Raw genomic sequence first — 21,081 nt, forward strand, 5'->3', positions numbered from 1 at the left:
GGGGGTCTATCGGAAACAACCTTTCTACTTCTTTAGAGGTAGAGGTATGGACTGCGTATATCTTACCCTCCCCAGACCTCACTATGTGGGAATACACTGGGTTTGTTGTTGTTGTTGCTTAATGGCTATTGGTAATATATTTAAGTTTGAAGAAGATAGAAAATGGTGGAGAGGAGAGAGGTGGGGTGGTTTGAAGAAGATAGAAAGGGGGAGGGGGCGGGCTGCGTTGCATGGTAGGGGGTGGATAGGCGGGCCGGGTAGGGGGTTGTGAAGAAGAAAGAAAATGGGGGGTGGGGGTGCCTTTTTTTATTTAATATATATATATATATATATATATATATATATATATAAAATAGTAAATATATATTTTTTAGTTTTTGTTTAAAAATATATAAAAATAATGTGTGGGAAATTAATTTTTTTTTTAGATAAATCGATCTTCTTGCGTGGCAATGACGTGGTTCCGACGTGGCATTGACGTGGCGTTGATGTGTAGGCGAGTGTAACACACTCTCCGTTGTGAGAGTGGTATTCAGTTTTGAAGGGTGAAAATAATACACTTTAAAGATGTTAAAGGAGGTAAATAAACAAAAATTAAGTTTAAGTGGTAAAGTGAGTTTGGAGGACAAGTTCAGAGGGAAAAAATATCTTTTCTCTTATGTTTTGAAAAAGAGTATGATAATGACAATTGACCATCAATATGAAAATCACATTTCTCTAAATTTCATCAAAGTCGATGAGTTTACCAGCTTATCCGTAATCATATAACTTAATTAACATCGTAAATTCATTTCATCATCCTATCAGTAATGATTTTTTTCTTACATAGGATACACACCTAGGAATATTGAAGATCATGATATGAAAACTCAATATACTTTTTAATTTTTTATGTCATTCACATCGAAATAAAACTTCTTTTCACGTGTCACATTGGCAAATTTTAATATTATATTTATTGTGTTTGAATTGCTGGTATTCATAAATTGTTCAATAAGTTATAGAATTTTTATATCTTAACTATTAGTCATGTTCTTATACACGTCTAATTAATATATATTATTATCTCATATAATAAAGTTGTCACGTGTGGAACACGTACCTAAATACTAGTTTTTTCATAAGCATAAAATTCTCTTAAGTTGTGAAAATTATCAAAATTGTCTCAATTCTATACACATTCGTACCAAATAAGTAAAAATTCATAACAAAAGTATAGTACACTATCATAAATTTTTTGTAAAAAAATAAATACAATATTTATATATCAAACTTAATTAGTATAATGAAAAGTAAAATTGAACATGCGTTATAGTAATGCTACTCTTTAATATAATCTTCTCACATAATACGAATAATCTCCTCACGTTGAGCATGCATTTCTCGATCAGATGACCGAGTAATAATATTAGCTATAAATTTTATTTAATTACATATGAAATAAATGGTTGGTAAATATAAGTAGTGAGATTCTTTTTACAATATATAAACTTGTGGGACTATTTTTATATTTGAAGAAATCTCAAATCATGATATAAAATTCCTATATACTTTTATGAGAATTTGAAATTTCATCTCAGGTTCAAACACTGATTTTAATAATTTTTGTACTAAGCTCACATCCAAAGCAGTATTTGGAAGAAATTTGTGATTATCATCGAGTATTTTCATCATAAAGGATTATAGTTGTTAGTTACCTCCCAATAACTTGTTATAACAGCTTTACTGACTAATGACAACTGACACTATCTCATATCAACTATCTACTATGTTCTTGTTGTACTCGTAATAAATTTTATCTAATGATTTCAAATCACGAGATGAAATCGCTGGTTCAAACTCTTACTAAAGCTATTAAGTACTTCTTTAAGATTAGTTTTGTTTAGATAAAACGTCTTTTGGGCTAAGTAGATACAGGTAGATTAACAATGTGAAACTATTCTCTTTAAAAAAATATATATGTATCATTTCATTGAAATAATTTCTTCATTATCAAAATCTCACAAATAATTCTTGCAATATATTCTCACATAACGCCCAATGAATCAGCCCCACGTTGTTGGCTAGTAATATTGTAAGTGGGCATTGGGCAATCCTGGAGATTGTGCCTCTCACTATCAGTAGATTAACATTTTTGGCCAAGCAAGGTAGTGGTAGGGTTAGGCTTGTGCCTTCTTGGTTTGCCAAACTGCATCCTACTGATAAATATAGGGGTTTTCTCATGGTAATTTACTCCATAATAAAATTCATAATCTCTGAATACAAATAATATTTTACTACTCAATAAAATTCATAATCTCTGGATACAATTTCTCAAGAGAAAGAATAACTTTTCTTTTTAAAATTCAAGACTTGAATAGTCAGTCTCAACTCTCAAATTCCCAAAGAAGCTAAAAACCATCATGGCTCAAACATTCTATAACAATGGCAGAACCGATCAAGTGCAATTCTCTTCTGCTCTCATCATATACATATTATGTTCATAATTAGTGTATATTTTTTGTATATTGGCTAGTGATTTATTTTTGATCGACCGACCAAATGCGTTAAAAGCCCTTTATGTAACTGTTATTTTTGGTTGACAGATTTTGGTGGAGGAGACGGGAAGTGTTAGAACATTCATATTAAATAGGCCAAAGAAGTTGAATGCACTTTCTCTTCAAATGGTATGCCAAATATAATATTAGTTATACATATATTAATTAGTGTATTTTTTTGTTTTTCGGTACCGCTAATTTCCTTGTTCGTATTTCTTTTTCACTTTGATGTCATTTTATTAAGTACCAAACTTTTTTACGAGGGTAGACATCTAAATTTTTCGTGACTCTATAAGATGAATTTAAATTTTAGTGGAGTTCTTTGAAATCTGTTTTACCTAAACCTTAATTCCGCCTATATAAAAGGACAAATATTTTGATATCTTCCATATCGCATAAAAGCATGAAATACCACAATGGGATCAAACATCAAGAGAGAAAATAAGAGAGGAACAGATTTGTACCCACATCGTTTATCAATAATAAATTTCTTAATTTTTTTTTTATATTTTTTATTTGTGGTTGAGTTTATTTTTTATGAATTAAAATTTGTTGGAAACAAATTGGCATGTGCAGTGGAACCAAACCTGTGCTTCATTTTTTCTCTCATAAATCAAATATGCATAGCCGCAATACCGTAAAGATGGAATCTTTATGGATAGTTAAAGACTCGTCTTTGAGTTCCATCAAATCTACAAGCTCTATGCGTAGTTAAAGACTCGTCTTTGAGTTTCATCAAGTCTACACTCCAACAAACCTTGAAGTAAGGGCATTTTGTATAGATCTAAATTTTGTGTGACTCTATAAAACGAATTCAAATTTTAGTGGAGTTCTTTAGAGGCTACTTTATCCTAAATCTTAATTCCGACGGTATAAAGGGCAAATATTCACTTGAATAGACATCTCCCAATATCCTATAAAAGCATGAAATTCCACAAAGAGATCAATACTCAATACATCAAGAAGATGCACAAATCTTTTTTTATTGAGATCAAATTTAAATATTTCGAAGTTCAATAAATATGTCACTAAAGACCCTCAGATTACGGAGAAAATTCATATCAAATTCAAATATTTTAACGTTCGAGAAATATGCCCTCAAATTACGAAAAAAATTAAGAGAAGAAATAAAAAAAGGAACAAATTTATATTCACATCATTTATCAATAATAAAATTCTTATTTTTTTCATATTTTTATTTGTAGTTAAATTTATTTTTCATAAATTAAAATTTATTAAAAACACCCACCTTTTTTTCTGTCTTTTTTATATTGCTATCTTGTCATATGATATCGGTAAGACAAATACTGTAATGTGATGATTATTAGCAGCAGAGAAAGGATTCTTGTAATGGAAAAGGGTAAAACAAATTTCTATTCTATTCGAAATATTTTAAAGATTGGTCTGATCATGAAAATATTCACTTTTTTTAAAAATAATTATTCAGTTTATCTCAAAATTTGCACTTCATTATAAAATTTTCAAATTCAACTCGAAGTCGAATTTCAAATGTATTTCATATCTATTTGCCAACTTCAAATGAAATGCTTTATTCACGCTTCTGCAAAAAAAAAAATATAAGCAAACATAATTTTAATTTATCTTTTAACTCCAATTTCATAAATCCTAAATAAAGTAAAAAAAATATAGTATAATATATGAAATATATAATCAAACCCCAGCTGACTATACTTTTGCTGAGTACCTATCCAATTATAGCACTACTGTCATATTATTGCAATGATTTGCCTCAGAGATAGACGGAAGGTCACATGCAAGTCCATGAATAAATAGGTTATTCATTTCTCAGGTAAAAATATAAAAATAAATTACCTATTATTACAGATAAAAATCATATATTAATGTAAAAAAAAAAAAATATATCGGTGATGAACAAATTTAAACTCAAATAATATATCCATACTTTTAAATACCCAGTAATTCTCTCTACTAACGTACCCTTAATTTAACCCATATACGACACCTTAATCCCTATTTCAGTTTGTTACTTAGGGTGCATTTGTTTTTTAAAGATTCAGACGTCTGAATTTGAATGCACGTCTGAATGATTAAGATGTTGTCTCTAGATTTGAAAACTGAATGATTAAGACTGTTTGTTTTTCAATATCTAAATGTACAAAAAGAATTATTTGTAAATAAAATAAAATAAAAAATATAATTCAAATAAAAAACTAATTATATATCAGAAAAATATGTAATTTAATAAAACAAAAGTATTATTTGATTAAAAAAATATTTATGTTTGTTAGTGATAGTGGAAATGATTTATAATGGTCGTTGTGGTGACAATGATTGATTTTAATGATTAGTAATGTTAGTGGTGATAGTTGCGATGAGTGATATTGTAGTGATTGTTATGATGGTGGCGATTGATTGTAGTGGTGGTAGTTGTGATGTGACGTTATTTGATGTTAGTAGTTGAAGGTGTTGATGCGATGATCGAAAAATGAATGAATGATGGTTGACGATGTGTTGGTTCTTGTTGGTTGTGATGGTGGAGATGGTTATTAGTAGAGATAAATTGTAGCGATGATAGTGATTGAAGTGATGGTAGAGGTGACGTTACTAGTGACAATGGTGGAGGCCGCCGAAGAATGTGTGGAATTTGTGATGTTTTAGTGGTAGTTTGCGGTGATGCTATAGATGAGTTGGTCAATAGTAGAGATTGATCGGTAGTGGTTGATGATGGTGGTGCTGTTGACGACGGTGGTGACAATAAATATAATTAGAATAATAGAAGTAGTAGGTGTGACAGCAGTTGACAATAGTGATTGGTAGCGATATTTGTTGTCAATAGTGATTGTGATGGTGGAGGCGGTGGGTGGTAGTTGACAATGATGGTGGTGGCAGAGGTGTTGACTAATGATTATGAATAGAGTGACGGTGAATATTATCTAACACTAAAATACATCTTCAGACCTATTAAGACTTGATTCTAGATCTGAATGATTAAGATCTATTCAGACCTATTAAGAGTTAAAATCTTAATAAAAAATAAATGCACTTAATGGTCTGAAATTTGAACCATTCAGATTCAGACCTCTATTAAGTAAAAACAAATGAACCCTTAGTTATCCGTCTAATTTTGTTATGACTTGTTTTATTAAGAGGGTGTTTGGTCATGAGAATTTTGCTTTTTTTGAAAAATTATTTTAATTTTGTGAAAATTTTAGCATTTGGACATAAGATTTTTAAATATAATTTCAAATTATATTTGAATTGACTTTTTCTTATTTTCACTTCTCTCACAAAAAAATTAAAACAATTTTAATTTATATTTATGACCAAACACAACTTCAATTTTAAAAACTTTTATTGTTCATGGCCAAACACTTGCTAAGTCTGACATTTGATTTTTTGAAAAAGACAAAAGATGAGCAAATAACCATTCCAGTCTAATAATGCTATTAAAAACACACACAAAAAAAAATAGAGTACCTTTCCTTTCTTTTTTCATGGATAAAAGACAAAAACACAATGGGAGCCATCTTTTCTGTAACATTTTTTTGCTCCCCGTATTGTGTCCAAAGCAAACAACCGCCAGTCGGAGCAGCAGTACAATCCGAATCCGAATCCGAATCCTGAGATGGTTTTTTCAAGTAGCAAGTATGCACAGACACTTAGCTAATTTCATTGGGTACCTGGTATCTACCAATGCACATGCCGGGTAAGTCCGATAAGTCTGTTTATCGAGGCTGAAGCAGATAAGAAGATATCACAAAGTGTTTTTCAGATCTTCTGTGAGATGAAAGATAGAATTTGTTCCCTGAAATTGCATCCTCTTAAAACTGAGGATCACTAGGTTACCTTCCAGTATGCAGTGCCTAAGACTTAGATTACTTATTCCTTAGGAAGGGTAATGGGGGCCTTTGTAAGGACTACAAGGTTATCTGGACTGAGAATCTGACTATCCAACATAAGTTCTTAGCGATAGATTTGGATATTAAGAGAAAGAGGAAGAAATTAGAAGGAGTTTGTATGACTGGTCGAGGATCAAATGGGGTGGCTTGACCCCAACTAGTGCTCGGGTAAGGGGCTTGGGGGAATAGTTATGGTGCTAACAACATGTGGGTTTGGATATCTAGTTGCATTATGGAAGCAGCAAGAGAGTTGTTGGGGGTTCTGCGGGGTAACTTTAGGGATCATAGAGGGGATTGATGGAATGGAGAAATCCAAGGGAAAGTGGAACCAAACAAGGTTGCTTATGCGAAGTTGGTGGGGAGCAAGAGAAAGAGGAAAAGCAGACAAATAAGAAGAGGTATAAGGTAACAAAAAATGTGGGGAAGTTAGTGGTGACAACAGTAAAAACGTCAATTTTCAAACACTTGGACGTTGAACTAGGGAACAAAGATGAGGATAGGAAGATGTACAGGCTCTCCAAGGCACAAGTGAGGAAGGTTTGAAACTTGGATCAAGTGAAGTGCATCAAAGACGAGAAAGGCAAAGAGTTGGTGGAAGAGTCACATTCGACGATGGCAGACATACTTTCATAAATTCTTGAATGAAGTGGGGAGCAAGGACATTGTGTTGGGTGATTTAGTGTACTCTGAGAGACGTTAGAATTTTAGGTACTATAGGTGTATTAATATTGAGGAGGTTAAGGCTCGTTTGGTTGGGAAACAAGTTATCCCGGGATTGGTCATCCCACCCTCAAGGTGGGATGAAAATAACACTACAATCATGGGATAAGTTATCCCATGCATTTTATCCCAACCAAACATGGGATAAGCTCATCCTAAAATTAATCCTGGGATTAGTTATCTCTTATCCCTTGCACCAAACGAGTCCTCGGAGTGTTATTCATAAAATGAGCAGCAGAAGGGCGACCTAGCCAGACCAGATCCTGGTGGAGTTCTGGAAGAGCAAGCATAGGGCAGGTCTGGAGTGGTTGAATGGTTGTTTAAGGTCATTTTTAAGACAACAAAAATCCCAGAAGAATAGAAGTGGAATACAATGTCTTCCTTAATTTGACAACTCTTTAATTTTAACATCCCACATGGTATGTTCAAAACCACAAGATTAAAGGACATTTTGGTACATTTTATTATCTTTAGTTTAAAATCATAAGATTCAAAAGTTTCTTTACTTTTTAAAACTCCGTGCCTAGTCAAAGTAAGACACATAAATTGAAATGGAGGGAGTAAAAGAAAAAAGAAAACAATGGTTTGGAGGACCGGAGCTTCTGGAGTCACAAGACTTGCACATGATGTGGTGTGTTAGTTTTTTAACAGAGTTTGGCAACAGAATGGAACTTGCTAAATTTTAAGTACTTTAAGATGATTTTTGTTCACTGTACTAATTAAAGGATGTAGTGACTTGCAAGTTTCTTGTATAATCTTCATTAAGTTAATCTAATGATGTTTCTCTTTCTGGTTTGCCTATAAACCATATTTTTATTATTAAAAGAAAAAAAAAGATACCTAATGACATTGTGGAACTTGAAAAGCAAGCATGAATCTGTTGCTTGCTCACTATAATGATAGCTAGAACACTAATTTGATATTGGATTCGTGTTCTGTCTTCTCATGCAATTATATGGAATAGGTTATTCTTATTGTATTTACTTGGTAAACATGTGAGCTTTTTAGTCATATATTCTTCGTGTCACGGATATTTGAGTAAATTTCTGGTCTCCGAATGAAATTGATTGGACATATGATGACATGTTATAACTGATAACTGTTCCCTCGAACTTATTTGTTTGTCCAGATATCTCAGCTGACGGAACTTTTCTATGCCAGTGAAGAAGATTCTAATGTGAAGATGATAATATTAAAGGTATTTTCAATAGTAGTAGGTCTTCTTTGATAGTTAAATTTTCTCTCATGGCTTAACATGAGGGAAACATGGTTGCCTGATGCTAGATTTTGCCTTAAAAAATATTTAGAAATGACATGCAGGCTGAGTTGCATTGATTTTGAGTTACTTTATTCAAATCTTATTTATTTATTGAAGAACTTCAGTTTGTTCCCTGTTTCGTCTCTTGACACTGGGAAGAAAGTTGTTCTCCTCATAGCTTTGGCGAGTAAGGATAAAGCTGGCCAATCAGTTACCTCTCTTTGGTATTTCACTGGTTCTGACCAACCTAGGTTTTGGCTTTTTCCTTGGCATACATTAGACTTACATTTCTTGGCAATTGGAAAATCCACATAATCAGAAAACTGTTCACCAAAATGATTTTGTTGAAATAAAACCAGGAGAGTCTGTTAGAAATTATATTAAGTAGTTATTCTTGCCTGTAAGATTCTGTATCTTGGTTTTATGCAGTTTTATGGTTTATGGTTTTAGTCACAAGCTCTGGTTGTATGCTGCAAAGTTCTATTAATGCCCCTGGATATAGTACTTTTCTTGTTACTACTTTTCTTCTATCAATATTTTCCAGGGACACGGAAGGGCTTTTTGTGCTGGTGGTGATGTTTCACCTATTTTTCATAATGCTCGCCAGGGTATGTATTTGCTAAATTGGTAATATCTTGTCAAACACAACCTATAGATGGTATTTTAAATTGGATCCATGATCTGAAGTTTAACTCCTCAAGCAATTTCTTTCAATCACATAAACTCATATGTTATCCAAGTCCATATCTTTGTACTAGTTTTGCTCTTAACCTGGCAACTCCCATCTTGTTTCTCACTTTCCCAAGAGATTAGGATTTTAGCAATCAATATATAGTACCAGTGAATGTACACTCAAGGGTGTGACCTAGTGGTCAATGAAGTGAGTGGAGAATAATGAGGTTTGGGGTTCAAATCCAAGAGGAGGCGAAAAAAAATCGTATGTGATTTCTTCCCATCTGTCTAAGCCTTGATGAACAGAGATACCGAGTACGTACTTGTGTTGGCGGGAGGTAGCAGGTACCCAGTGGAATAGTCGAGGGGATATAGACAGTATGGGTTGGAAATACAAACCAACCTACATTTTGTATTGTATAAAAGTCCATGACCTGTACTGCTGTTGCTATATCGAAGGATACGCACCACTACATCTTAATGACACCTATCAACAATTGTGCAAAACTAATAGACTTAATAATAACGAACAACTCACCAAACAATTTGATATAACGGCTTGGGTTTGTTGTTGGTGACCTCCTTATTGGAAATAATTTGGGATTGGGATTTATTGCTGAGTTAATTGATTTGATGATCAATCATGTTTTGGATAAGACATACTGATCGTCAAACCAATTGACTCACTTATAGATCCTAAAGTAAATATTGCAGGAGAAAAGTACCTTGATGGCTAAACCAGTTGACTCAGCTATAGATTCTAATGTCAGTAGTACTAACTTTTTCCAGGAAAACCAGAGCATGCCTCTTCTTCATATGCCTAAACCATCTCAACTCCAGTTCCCTCACTTGGTCTGTATATGCCTAAACCATCTCAGCTCCAGTTCCCTTATCTTGTCCGCCACGGAGGCCACTCCCACCTTGCCCTCGTATAACTTCATTCTCAGCCACAAATATGTTTAGATGGTTTGACACTTCATGGGCAATGCCAAAAATTGTGAAAGAGTTGATGTTCACTTGGAAGAGCAGGAGAAGGAGGAGAAGACGAAGGGCTTGGAACATGGTTCCACTAGCTTTTGAAGGAGTGGGTCAAGTAGGAGTAGTCCCTGTTCCCATTTTTTCTTTTGGTGCACACTCTTAACTTGTTGTACAGATGATTGGGTGGAGTTTGTAGACAATTATATCTTTTTGTAGATGCTTTACCTTTTGGTATACCCCTTGTATACAGCCAATTGGCGAGCTTTACCTATTTAAAAAAAACCTTCATTCCTAATCATATCTCTCCTGGTATGCATTCATCTGAGCATCCTCATCTCTACAACATTCATCTTCTGAATGTGGGCATTCTTGACTGTCTAACACTCTACCCAGTATAATAATATCGGTCTAACCACCAAACTTATCTTTAAGCTGTGGTGACACATTCTTATCGCACAATACCCTGGATGTGAGCCTTTATTTAACCCACCCCACTCCAATATCATGTGCGACATCATCATCAATCTTCCCACCTCCTTAGATTATAGACCCAAATACTTGAAACTTCCTTTTGTACCATCTCTTTTTCAAAATTAGTAAGTGCTCTTCAAGTACAGGTGTAAAGAAGAGTCTCCAGAAAAGATACAGTTAATCAGAGTGCTATTTATGCGGAAAACGAAAAAGAAAAGGTCAATTATCCTCTTTGCAAGTATTGCAAAAAGAAAACACACCTTCAAAAATTTAGTTGGTGGAGACCCTATGCAATATATGTAATTGCAAACAAACAAGTCATGTTACCAAAGTGTCCAAGTTCAAGGATCTCTCAAAACAATCCTCAAGCCCAAAGAGCGAAAGCAAAAATTGAGAAGGAACAATCTTTTTAGATTGTAGCAACTGAAGCAAAGGAGGAGTGCTGAATGCTGCTCCTGTTACTTCTGATTTGCTAGAATAATTAGTTTAGATGTAGGAGTATCTTTTGTTTAAACTTATTTTTTGTTGGATAGTTTATATGCTAGGTTTTAAATATTATTCTGCAGATTTATGTAGTTTCTCTATTTCCAAGTTGGCTATTTAAACCCTTTATGTTTAACAAATTTTAGAGACAAAGGGAGCCTTGAGGTAACTGGTAAAGTTGCTGCCATATGACCAGGAGGTCACAGGTTCAAGTTTTGGAAACAGCCTTTGGCAGATATGCAAGGTAAGGCTGCGTACAATACACCCTTGTGTTGGGGCCCTTCCCCGGACCCTCCATGGGAGCTTTAGTACACCGGGCTGCCCTTTTAATTCAATCGTCTTTTCAACCTTCTTCTTGCTTATCTTTTTTAAAAACCCGACAACAACTATGATCTTTTTAGATGATTTTTATGTTTTCCAATAACTTAGTAATTTTAAGTGCACATAGCTTAATGCCCCCTATAACTTTAGTCTAGTGGCAAGAGCACAACACATGCCGTGCTGGTTAGGTGCACTTCACAGTTTCAAACCTTTGCTGCAAACAGAAGCCTGGTATTCAAGTAGAGAAGGCTAGAGGGGCAGGCCCATTATCCATAGAGTTTTGAACCTTGTGTCATTGGCCCTCGATGATTTCTCAGTTATAAGAAAAAATGCATAGCTTAATTTCCCCAGTTACATATTCATTTGCTCATGCTTATCAGGTAACTGGAAATTCGGTGCTAATTTTCTCCAAAAGGAGTACACCTTGAACTATGTGATGGCAACGTATAGCAAACCCCAGGTTAAATTAGGTTTTGTCTAATTCTAGTTCTTTGATATAAATTTCTTTGAGGTTTTCCTTAATCTTATTTGAACTGCCTATTGAAGGTTTCCATCCTTAATGGAATTGTCATGGGAGGCGGAGCTGGTGCTTCTATACATGGTAGATTTCGAGTGGCAACAGAAAAGTCGGTATTGCCTCTACTTGAGTAGTAGATTAATCTCATTGTCTTGTTTGCCCTTTTGTATTCGATCTTTGCCACATTCTTTGTGGTTTGTTTCAAATTTGTCTCTAGGGAGTGAACAATATATGAATGTTCATGTGGAATAGCTGTAGCAAAATAGCTCTTGGAATCCTTACAGTTTGAATTGAAAGATTCATATCCAGCAGAACTTTTTGTACCATCTCTCAGAGCCTTTATAAATAAAATTCACCTTTTCTCATAAAAAAGTCTCTAGCATAACTAGAGCAAAGTTAGAGGGAAACCTTCCCAACTGTAAATCTTCATGAGCTTTAGTTGATAGCTTGGATTTGCATTAAGGGTTTCTTTTTTCTTAGCCAGTAATATGTTCCTTATTTATACTTGGTGCTGGTTGCTAAGTGTAATCAGATATCAAACACTTCATGTCCAATGTGTTTTTGTATGTTTCTCTGTAGGTATTTGCTATGCCTGAAACAGCTATGGGATACTTTCCCGATGTAGGTGCCTCTTACTTTTTGTCAAGACTTCCAGGATTCGTTGGTAATTTTACCAGCCACATTGTTCATATTTTTAAAGAAAATTACTGCTATTGATGTAGTTCATTCAAGTTTCTGTTATGGTCCCCCCATATGGATCTAGTTATGGATGCTGCAAGATGAAATTAGATGTCTTCTTCCTACAACCTATGGTGTTCGTTCGTTAAGAGATAACTCTTGGGTTGAAGTACTTAAAAACTTATATAATTTTCTGCTTACCTTTCATAGAATAAATCTGGAGTTTAAATACAATACTAGGAGGATAACTATCCCAAGAAACTAAGGACATGACTTTCTAACTCTATTGGATGAGAAACTGAACTACTACTGGACTGAGAAAATGCAAATTTACTACAAAGAAATAACTATTGCTAACAATTACTGGTGTAAACTGTTGGGAGTCTAAGGAGTGATAACCTTACTCCACTCCTTTGAATCATGCTCGTACTCAAGTGCTAAGTATGGAAATATTCTTATTTCCCTCTTTTTCAGCAAATTCTTCATCATCATCTATAGGGTCTATCCTGAATAATTTCTTACATTAATGACCTCGGGTGAACAGTTCATCACAGTTGAAACAAAGTCTTTTAAGTCGCCTTTCCTCTATTTCAGATCTAGTCAGTTTCTTCGCAAATATGTCATGTTGTTGAGGTGAGAAATCTGTTATCTTTGATCTGGAAGCATCTAACAATTGCGGACAAATGGGTTGTTCCTCATCGTTGTAGCCAAATCTGGAGGATTTAACCTCAATTGCTATATTATCAGCAAGACTGCTGATATAAAGTTCAATTTTTTGCGACTGTATGAGTATACCATTCCGAGAAATTAATTGCTCAAACTTTTCTCGGTAATCTGCAACCTGGCGTAACTTAGCCAATTCTTCCAACTTCTGAATTCTTATTGGTGGTCCAAACCGAAGGTTACAACGATGTTTGAATTCATCCTTAGACAGGTAAGGCATATATCTCTTAGTTGAAAACCCCCTCAAAATGAAAAGAAGCAAGTTCAACCTTTTATTCTTCTGTAGTTTGTTGGTGTCAAAATAAGTGTTCACATCTGTTGAACCATCCCAAAGAATCCTCTTTGCCATTAAATCGTTTGAAATGCAGTTTTGTATGTCGAGGAATGATGGAACTTCCTCCTGCTTCTGATCCTGACCCTCTTACCACTTTAGTTTCACCCTTCCAACCTCGATTCTGACTCAGTTGATTCAGAATCGACCTTCAAATTTGCTAAATCCTTTGCGAGTGCATCCAAGTGAGCATTTATTGCTTCTTGTCTTGCTAAATTGGCTGCGAGTTCTTCTTGGAACAAGTTCACCAATTGTTTCAATTGATCTTGAATTTAGTCTCCCATATCTTGGCTCCGATACCAAGATGAAATTAGATGTCTTCTTACTACAACCTATGGTGCTGGAAGATGAAATTAGATGTCTTCTTACTACAACCTATGGTGCTGGTTCGTTAAGAGTGAATCTGCAATCTCTTGAGTTGAAGTACTCAAAAACTTAATAATTTTCTTCTTACCTTTCATGGAATAGTCTTGGAGTTCAAATACAACAGTAATAACATAACTACCCCTAGAAACTAGGACATGACTTCCTAACATTATTGGAATGAGAAACTGAACGACTACTGGAGTGAGAAACTGCAAATAACTACTACAAAGAATTAACTACTACACATAACTACTAATGTAAACTGTAGGGAGACTAAGGCATGATAACAGTTTCATTGGGAGTTATCTGCTACGTTTCATTGTTTGAAATTTAAGTCACTACCTGGTTCCTCGAGCTCCACTAGTTGAGGCTATATATCTTAAAAGAAATGGTTAGCTCAGCTACTTTGCATTTATTGATGCTGCTTCTTCCATGATATCCTTTTAATCAAAAGTAAAAAGAACCGAAGCAGAAGACAGGTCCTTTGCTCCTGCAGAAGGTGCTCAAAAGCTTGCCGCACATACCTATGGATTAAAGCAGCAGCAACTATGTGCCTTTTGGTGCATCTTCTCTTATATTCTGATTTTTCTGGACATTTTTATCTGCTTTTCACAATTTTCTATTCCTTGATCATGTTTCCCCATTTAAAAGTAATTTTGCACTCATTACACAATTTGGAGTACAAATTTTATGTCTTGTTTTCCCTTAGCTAATTTGTTACTCTTTGGCAGGGGAATATGCTGGTCTTACTAGTTCTAGGTTGGATGGAGCTGACATGCTTGCTTCTGGTCTTGCAACCCACTTTGTATCATCAGATGTATACTACCTTAATTTTCAGCATGTTATGCCCATTTACAATTGCTTGTACAGGAAATCAATTAGGTTTCTGTTACTAATGTGTGTAAACTGATCAGTATTGGCACATCTATAAGTTGTTATTGATCTCGATATACATCAAAGTGCATAATATTTGTTTATTTGCTCATTCCTCCTGTCTCTGATCTAGGTTGAATTCTTTCTCTCTCCCTTCTGTTCACAGAAATTGCCACTTTTGGAACAAGCACTAGTAAAAGTCGATACAAGTGATCCCGATGCTATATCTGCTATCATAAGTCACTTCTCCCACATACCAAAGTTGAAAGAAGAAAGTCATTATCACAGGTGACTTCATTTAGTATCTCTATTATGATTTTTACTTTCTTGCTGATTTATTGGATGTTTAGTTTCTAACCACCGTCCCAGTGCCTAGAGGTGATTGTTTGAACTTATTAAAGAACATAATATTGATGGCATGTCATAGATGTCAATGTTGATGCTCCTTTATTTTTATTTTGCTCTCATGCTACTTTTCTTCCTTTTGTTGTAAGACTATATTTCCTCAACTTCATATCGCCATTAGAAGCTTAAGATGCTGGATAGCATTCCAAAGTTTCCATTGTCTCTAGGGAAATATTGTTCAATTAAAACAAACCTGTAGTTGTTGGATGTTAATGACCTCTTTCCCAACAGAGCACCGGTTTTACTTTCTGCAATATTATGAATGTAGGATGAAGATTATTAATCGCTGTTTCTCTCGAGGGACAATTGAAGAAATCATATTTACTCTTGTAAGTTTGGGAGATGGATGGCCATTTGATGTGTTATCTTCTTTTCTGTGGTGAAATTACTTTCTAAATTCTGATAATAAAAGCTACTAAAATACTGTGTAAGAAATTTGCATGAACTTTTAATAGGAAAGTGAGGCTTTGGACAAGAAGGATAACTGGATCTCTTCAACCATTCAATTGCTGAAGAAAGCATCCCCGACAAGTCTTAAAATTTCCTTGAGATTAGTAAGTCAATCACTACCTTGTGATAGATACCATTACTTGAACTTCTGTACCCTTCTTTCTTCAGGTTGATCAGAAATTGGTCATCTAGGAAGTAAGATGGTGAATGACTTATCTCTGGTAAATAATTGAGGAAAGATATTTAGCTTGGTTGGATATTCGGGAGGTTAATGCATATAATTGACCTGAAGGATAAGGTGTTAATGCAATTCTTTTATTACTAGCAGTAAGCAAATAAGGATAGCAGGTTTTCTTTAATGTTAAAATTCAACGTAACTCTGGGAACTGTGGGTTGTATGTCCACTGCTGTTGAATTTTCGTGCATTATGGAAAGAGTTCTCAGCAAGTTGGAAGATGAATACCAGTATCATATATCAACTTCTTTTCATATAATCATCCGTACAGATTTTGCAGTCTTATGAGATCGCACCATAATAACGACATTGGTAGACCACAATATATGTCCACTCTTTTCCTGGCTCAACCTTTTCATATTCTCCTTTGTTGGCTTTGTCGCTATCCCTGAGGAATTCAATTGAATTAAAAACCTTTGAATTAATAATTAAAAAAATTCTTGGACCAAGCTAACATATGAAAAATGGCGACCATTGGGCCTCAATTTTTTTCTTAACAGCTGCCTTAGAAAGATCATTCGGATTTGACTCCTGGATTAAGATTATTTATTTTGGGATTTTAAATTTGATACTAGACTAGTATTGATGTGATGCAAGTTCGTCAAATAAAAAATATGATGATGCAGGCTCAACACCTTGAATTTCCTTGATCTGGCCAACATTTTCTTTGAAGAGTTCTTCAGTATCTGCAGATTGTTCATATTAGTTTCCTTTTTCTGTTCCAGATCAGAGAAGGGAGGCTGCAAGGTGTTGGTAGTTGCCTTGTTCGTGAGTCTAGGATAGCTTATCATATGTTGAGGGGAGAATTTACCAAGGATTGTTTTGAGGTAGAATATGCCATCTTTCAGCCTCCCGTTTTACTGCCTTACAACATTAACACTTGACCTTTACTGCAGGGATTCGGAGCCATACTCATCGACAAGGATAGAAATCCTAAGGTGTGTTACATTCATTTGAACATGGATAATACTGAACTTAGATTTCGAGAGCCTCTTCCATTCATATACTCGTCTTTCACATATTTTCAGTGGGAGCCCTCCAGTCTGGAACTAATTAGTGATGATGATGTTGATCGTTACTTCTCCAAGATAGATGACGAAGACTGGGAAGACCTAAAGCTGCCTCCAAGATCAAACTTGCCTCCATATGCAATTGCCAAGCTGTAAAATTTTCTTCTGAAGATCTTGCAGTACTCTACAGCACGTTGCCTCTGTTTGCTAGATCATTAAGAAGGCATCAACAGTTATTAAAATAGCATAATGTTATTGCAAAGTGGTACACCAAATAAATGCATATCACTCCTTTGTATGAAATTTCGAAATAAGCCAAAGGACAGATAAATTACTGCTCAATATTTGGCTGATAGTTGTGTATACAGATATGCATATCATTCCGTTGAATTGAGATGTCACACCTCAAGCACAAGGATAGATTGTACAATAAATAATAAATAATACCTTGCATGTAATTTTTGTACTCAGAGATAATGTATCGATCTTAATCTATTGCAATGTTGGAACCTGCGTTCCAGTCTTCTCTGAATTATGTGATTTACAAGCAAATTTGAATCCTGTCTTGAATATGTTTGAACTTGTGGGCTTGATTTTGATTGATAGCAGTTGAGCTAATTCTCCGGGCAACAAAAAATTCAAATCTTGCCTTTTATGGAAGGGATTACAAGGTGGGAATTGAACTCTCACCATGTTGCCAATCTACTCTCATGTTGATCCAAATGACTCATCCTTTTGTAAATCTTTGCTAGGTGGTTAATTTGTGCAAAAGATATATAGCCACCTTGAATATAGTTCTTCTAAGATGTAGTTTAGTGACTAGCACTGTTTAGTATAGTAACTGAATTTTTTAGTGTTCCGTTTGCACGGGTTTATATCATTTGGGTGATGCATTCATCTGTTAATTGAGGTTTGTTTTTCCTGCCTCGTTCTCTAAATTTAAGTAATTTCTATTGAACTTGTCAAGCTTCTATTTTGAGTGGAATTCTTATTGTAGAGATTTAAACTCTTTGATTTATAAATAGATTGCAGCACCAAATGCAACAGGAAAATTAAGAAAACATTTTAGGCGCTAACTTTATTATAAACAGACAAGTGATTTCAATAGTAAATTTCAAAATCTTTTTAGTATATGAACCACTAACATTGGGTCCTCTATGATCTCATCTCAAAACCGTTTTATGTTTTCATTTTCTAATGACAGAAAATTGAAAGCTCAAAGATCCTGACTTGAGACTTGACTCTCGATCTCGTCCTGATATCCAACTGGGGTACAAATCATATCCCACACGTACCCAATTCTCAACCCCAACTCAAGACCTAGAACCCAAACTCGACACCGACCGGGGACCCGACTCTCGACTACCCACCCAAGGCCCAACCAGTGACTTGACTCCCGCCACTAACCCACTCAACTGGGAATTGACTCGGGACCTGACTCTGACCCTAGCCCCAAATTCAGGGGCGGACCCACATGTTAGGGTGGGGTGCACGTGCACTCGGTAAGTTCGGAAAAAGTTAGGTATACGTACATGTATATAGGTCAAACTCTGTGTTAGACAAAATAAACATGGGCCAACTTAGAATAGTGGGTCCCTTTATTTTAGCTTAGAAGAGAAGCTTCTTCTTTGTCTTTTTAGTATTTAGTTTCATTGTTTAGCTTAGAAGAAAAGTTTGTTTTAGCTTGTATAAATAAAGGTGATTGGCAAGGAATATAGAAGAGAAGAAAATTCCCAAATATTGTCTCTTATTTTAAAATAGTATCAGAGAGTAAGGTAGTTTCATAGAAATCATCTTCTCGATCATCAGTTTTCTTCATCTGGCCTTTCTCTACAATGGCGGATGAAGTCACTGCTTCTTCAACATTCTCTGGTTCTACTGCCAGAACTCTATCATCAATGGATCCCACTCATGTTTATTATCTTCACTCTTCAGATTCACCTGGAATGACCTTGGTTAACACTCCATTTAATGGAAAAGGTTATCAAGGATGGAACAGATCAGTGCTTATAAAGCACTGTCAACCAAGAATAAACTTGGTTTTATCACTGTTGTTGATGCTTCACCAGATGCCCAGTCTCCAGATCTGCAATCTTGGAGCAGATGCAATGACATGGTAACGTCTTGGCTCCTTAACTCTCTTTCCAAAGATATTGCTGATAGTGTGATATACTCGAGGACTACTAAAGATTTATGAATGAGTCTAGAGCATAGATTTGGACAATCTAATGGAGCTAAACTGTTTCACCTACAAAAAGAACTAAATAGGTTAATTCAAGGAAATAATGACATTGCAGGATATTTCACTGAAATTAAGAGACTCTGGGATAAGCTGGAATCTCTCAAGTCTATTAAGTGCACCTGTGTGTGTAAGTATTAAGGTAAATTGAAGCTGAAAAAGTCTCTTGAAGATGAGAAACTTATACAATTTTTGATGGATCTAAGTGATGTGTATACTCAGGCAAGAGGAAACATCTTAATGATGAATCCTCTGCCCAACATAAATGTTGCTTACTTTCTGATTTTACAAGATGGAAGTCAGAGAGAAACCTATATCAGGGGCTTGATCCCAACTGATTCTTCTTCTTTTATGGTAAGCAGCGTAAGTCAAAATAAATTTGGCAAAAACGTACAGAAAACCCCTGGTGCTATGCCTAATTTTGAAACTAGATCATTCAATTATCCAAGATTGAACAATCATCAACAGTACCTAAATACACTGGAACAAACCACCCACAACAGAAGCTTAGGGTTAAGAAGTATAATCCTAATGTGTCTTGTGATTTTTGTGGTAAGACTGGGCATGTAGATGATGATTGCTTCAGGTTACATGGTTTTCTACAAGATTTTCAATTCACAAACAATAGAGGTGGACAGGTTCAAATCAGAGGAAATGCAGTTATGTCTGAAAAAGAAGGTAACGATGGACATATGATTGATATGAATTTAGTCAATCAATACTTCACCAAAGAACAATTCAAGCATTTCATTCAAATGGCAAAACAAATATCAATAGAGGCATCATCTGGGATAAATGCTGATGTAGTTACTGATACCGTGCTTAAATATATTAAAACTTGTTTTTCAGTTTTTAATTCTGGAACATGGATAATAGACTTAGGTGCTTCTGAGCACATGTGTTACAACTCTAGTTCTTTTCTTTCCATGAAGGCTCTAAAAATTTCTGTTAACATTAACTTACCCAACTCTCAGTCCACCCTTGTAACTCACACAGGAAGTGTTCTAATTCCTAATAACCTCAGATTGCATAATGTTCTTTATGTTCCAAGTTTTAAAAACAATCTACTCTCAGTTCATAAATTTAATCTTCAATACAGTTATACTCTATTCTTCACTTCTAATAGTTGTGTCTTGCAGGGCCCTTTAATGAAGAGGCCCATCTAAAGATCAACTCGCGGACATCTTCACTAAATCTCTTGCTGGACCCTCTCACCATCAGAATTTGTGCAAGTTGGGTGCCACTTTTTTCCCCTCCAACTTGAGGGGGATGTTAGACAAAATAAACATGGGCCAACTTAGAATAGTGGGTCCCTTTATTTTAGCTTAGAAGAGAAGCTTCTTCTTGTCTTTTTAGTATTTAGTTTCATTGTTTAGCTTAGAAGAGAAGTTTGTTTTAGCTTGTATAAATAAAGGTGATTAACATGGAATATAGAAGAGAAGAAAATTTCCAAATATTATCTCTTATTTTAACACTCTGGACCCGAAATTGAAACCCAGTCCCAATTCGACTCCCAACCCCGACTCAGGAACTGGCCTGAGACCCGAGATCTGACTCCCAACTTCAGCCCCGGTCTAGGGTCAGGACAGGGCTCTGGGTATGATGCCATAGTATTTGCTTAGATTATAAATATTCTTGGGACAATATTTTCTCTTTACTAACCAAATAACATAAAATAAGTAAAAAAACATTTTCCTTCGTACCATACACACCTAAATGTTTTCTTACTGAGGCAAAAGGCCTCAATGCGATCAATGAGCTCTTGTTCATCGATCTACAAAATATAACTCGTGATCACCGTTCTGATTCTTCAGTATCAACATCCATCTCCTTTTCCTAGTGATGAGATTTAACCAAATTGAACGGAGGTCGTTTTTGATGTCAATTCCAAATTCTAAAAAATTAATGAAAGAAAATAACTAACGAAGGAAAA

At 35.0% G+C, this 21,081-nt stretch overlaps 1 protein-coding gene across 4 annotated transcripts; it reads left to right on the forward strand.

The window, feature by feature from the left end:
* The first annotated feature begins 2,214 nt into the window (after window positions 1–2,214).
* LOC107840341 (3-hydroxyisobutyryl-CoA hydrolase 1) lies at window positions 2,215–17,441 on the forward strand. 4 transcript variants are annotated; one of them, XM_016684174.2, is made up of 14 exons: window positions 2,215–2,441; window positions 2,586–2,666; window positions 8,268–8,336; window positions 8,941–9,004; window positions 11,702–11,781; window positions 11,868–11,951; window positions 12,418–12,502; window positions 14,668–14,753; window positions 14,976–15,097; window positions 15,483–15,543; window positions 15,670–15,768; window positions 16,625–16,726; window positions 16,796–16,837; window positions 16,928–17,441. In XM_016684174.2, exons 1-14 carry the CDS (start codon window positions 2,403–2,405, stop codon window positions 17,063–17,065), a joined length of 1,152 nt encoding a protein of 383 aa, XP_016539660.1. In that variant the 5' UTR covers window positions 2,215–2,402; the 3' UTR covers window positions 17,066–17,441. The 4 variants fall into 4 exon arrangements, with proteins under 4 accessions (XP_016539660.1, XP_047251075.1, XP_016539662.1 ...); XM_047395119.1 differs by lacking the exons at window positions 2,215–2,441; window positions 2,586–2,666 and adding an exon at window positions 5,993–7,592; XM_016684176.2 differs by lacking the exons at window positions 2,215–2,441; window positions 2,586–2,666 and adding an exon at window positions 5,995–6,225.
* Window positions 17,442–21,081: the final 3,640 nt, after the last annotated feature.

This window comes from Capsicum annuum, chromosome 8 (assembly GCF_002878395.1).
Source record: "Capsicum annuum cultivar UCD-10X-F1 chromosome 8, UCD10Xv1.1, whole genome shotgun sequence".
Lineage (NCBI taxonomy): Eukaryota > Viridiplantae > Streptophyta > Magnoliopsida > Solanales > Solanaceae > Capsicum > Capsicum annuum.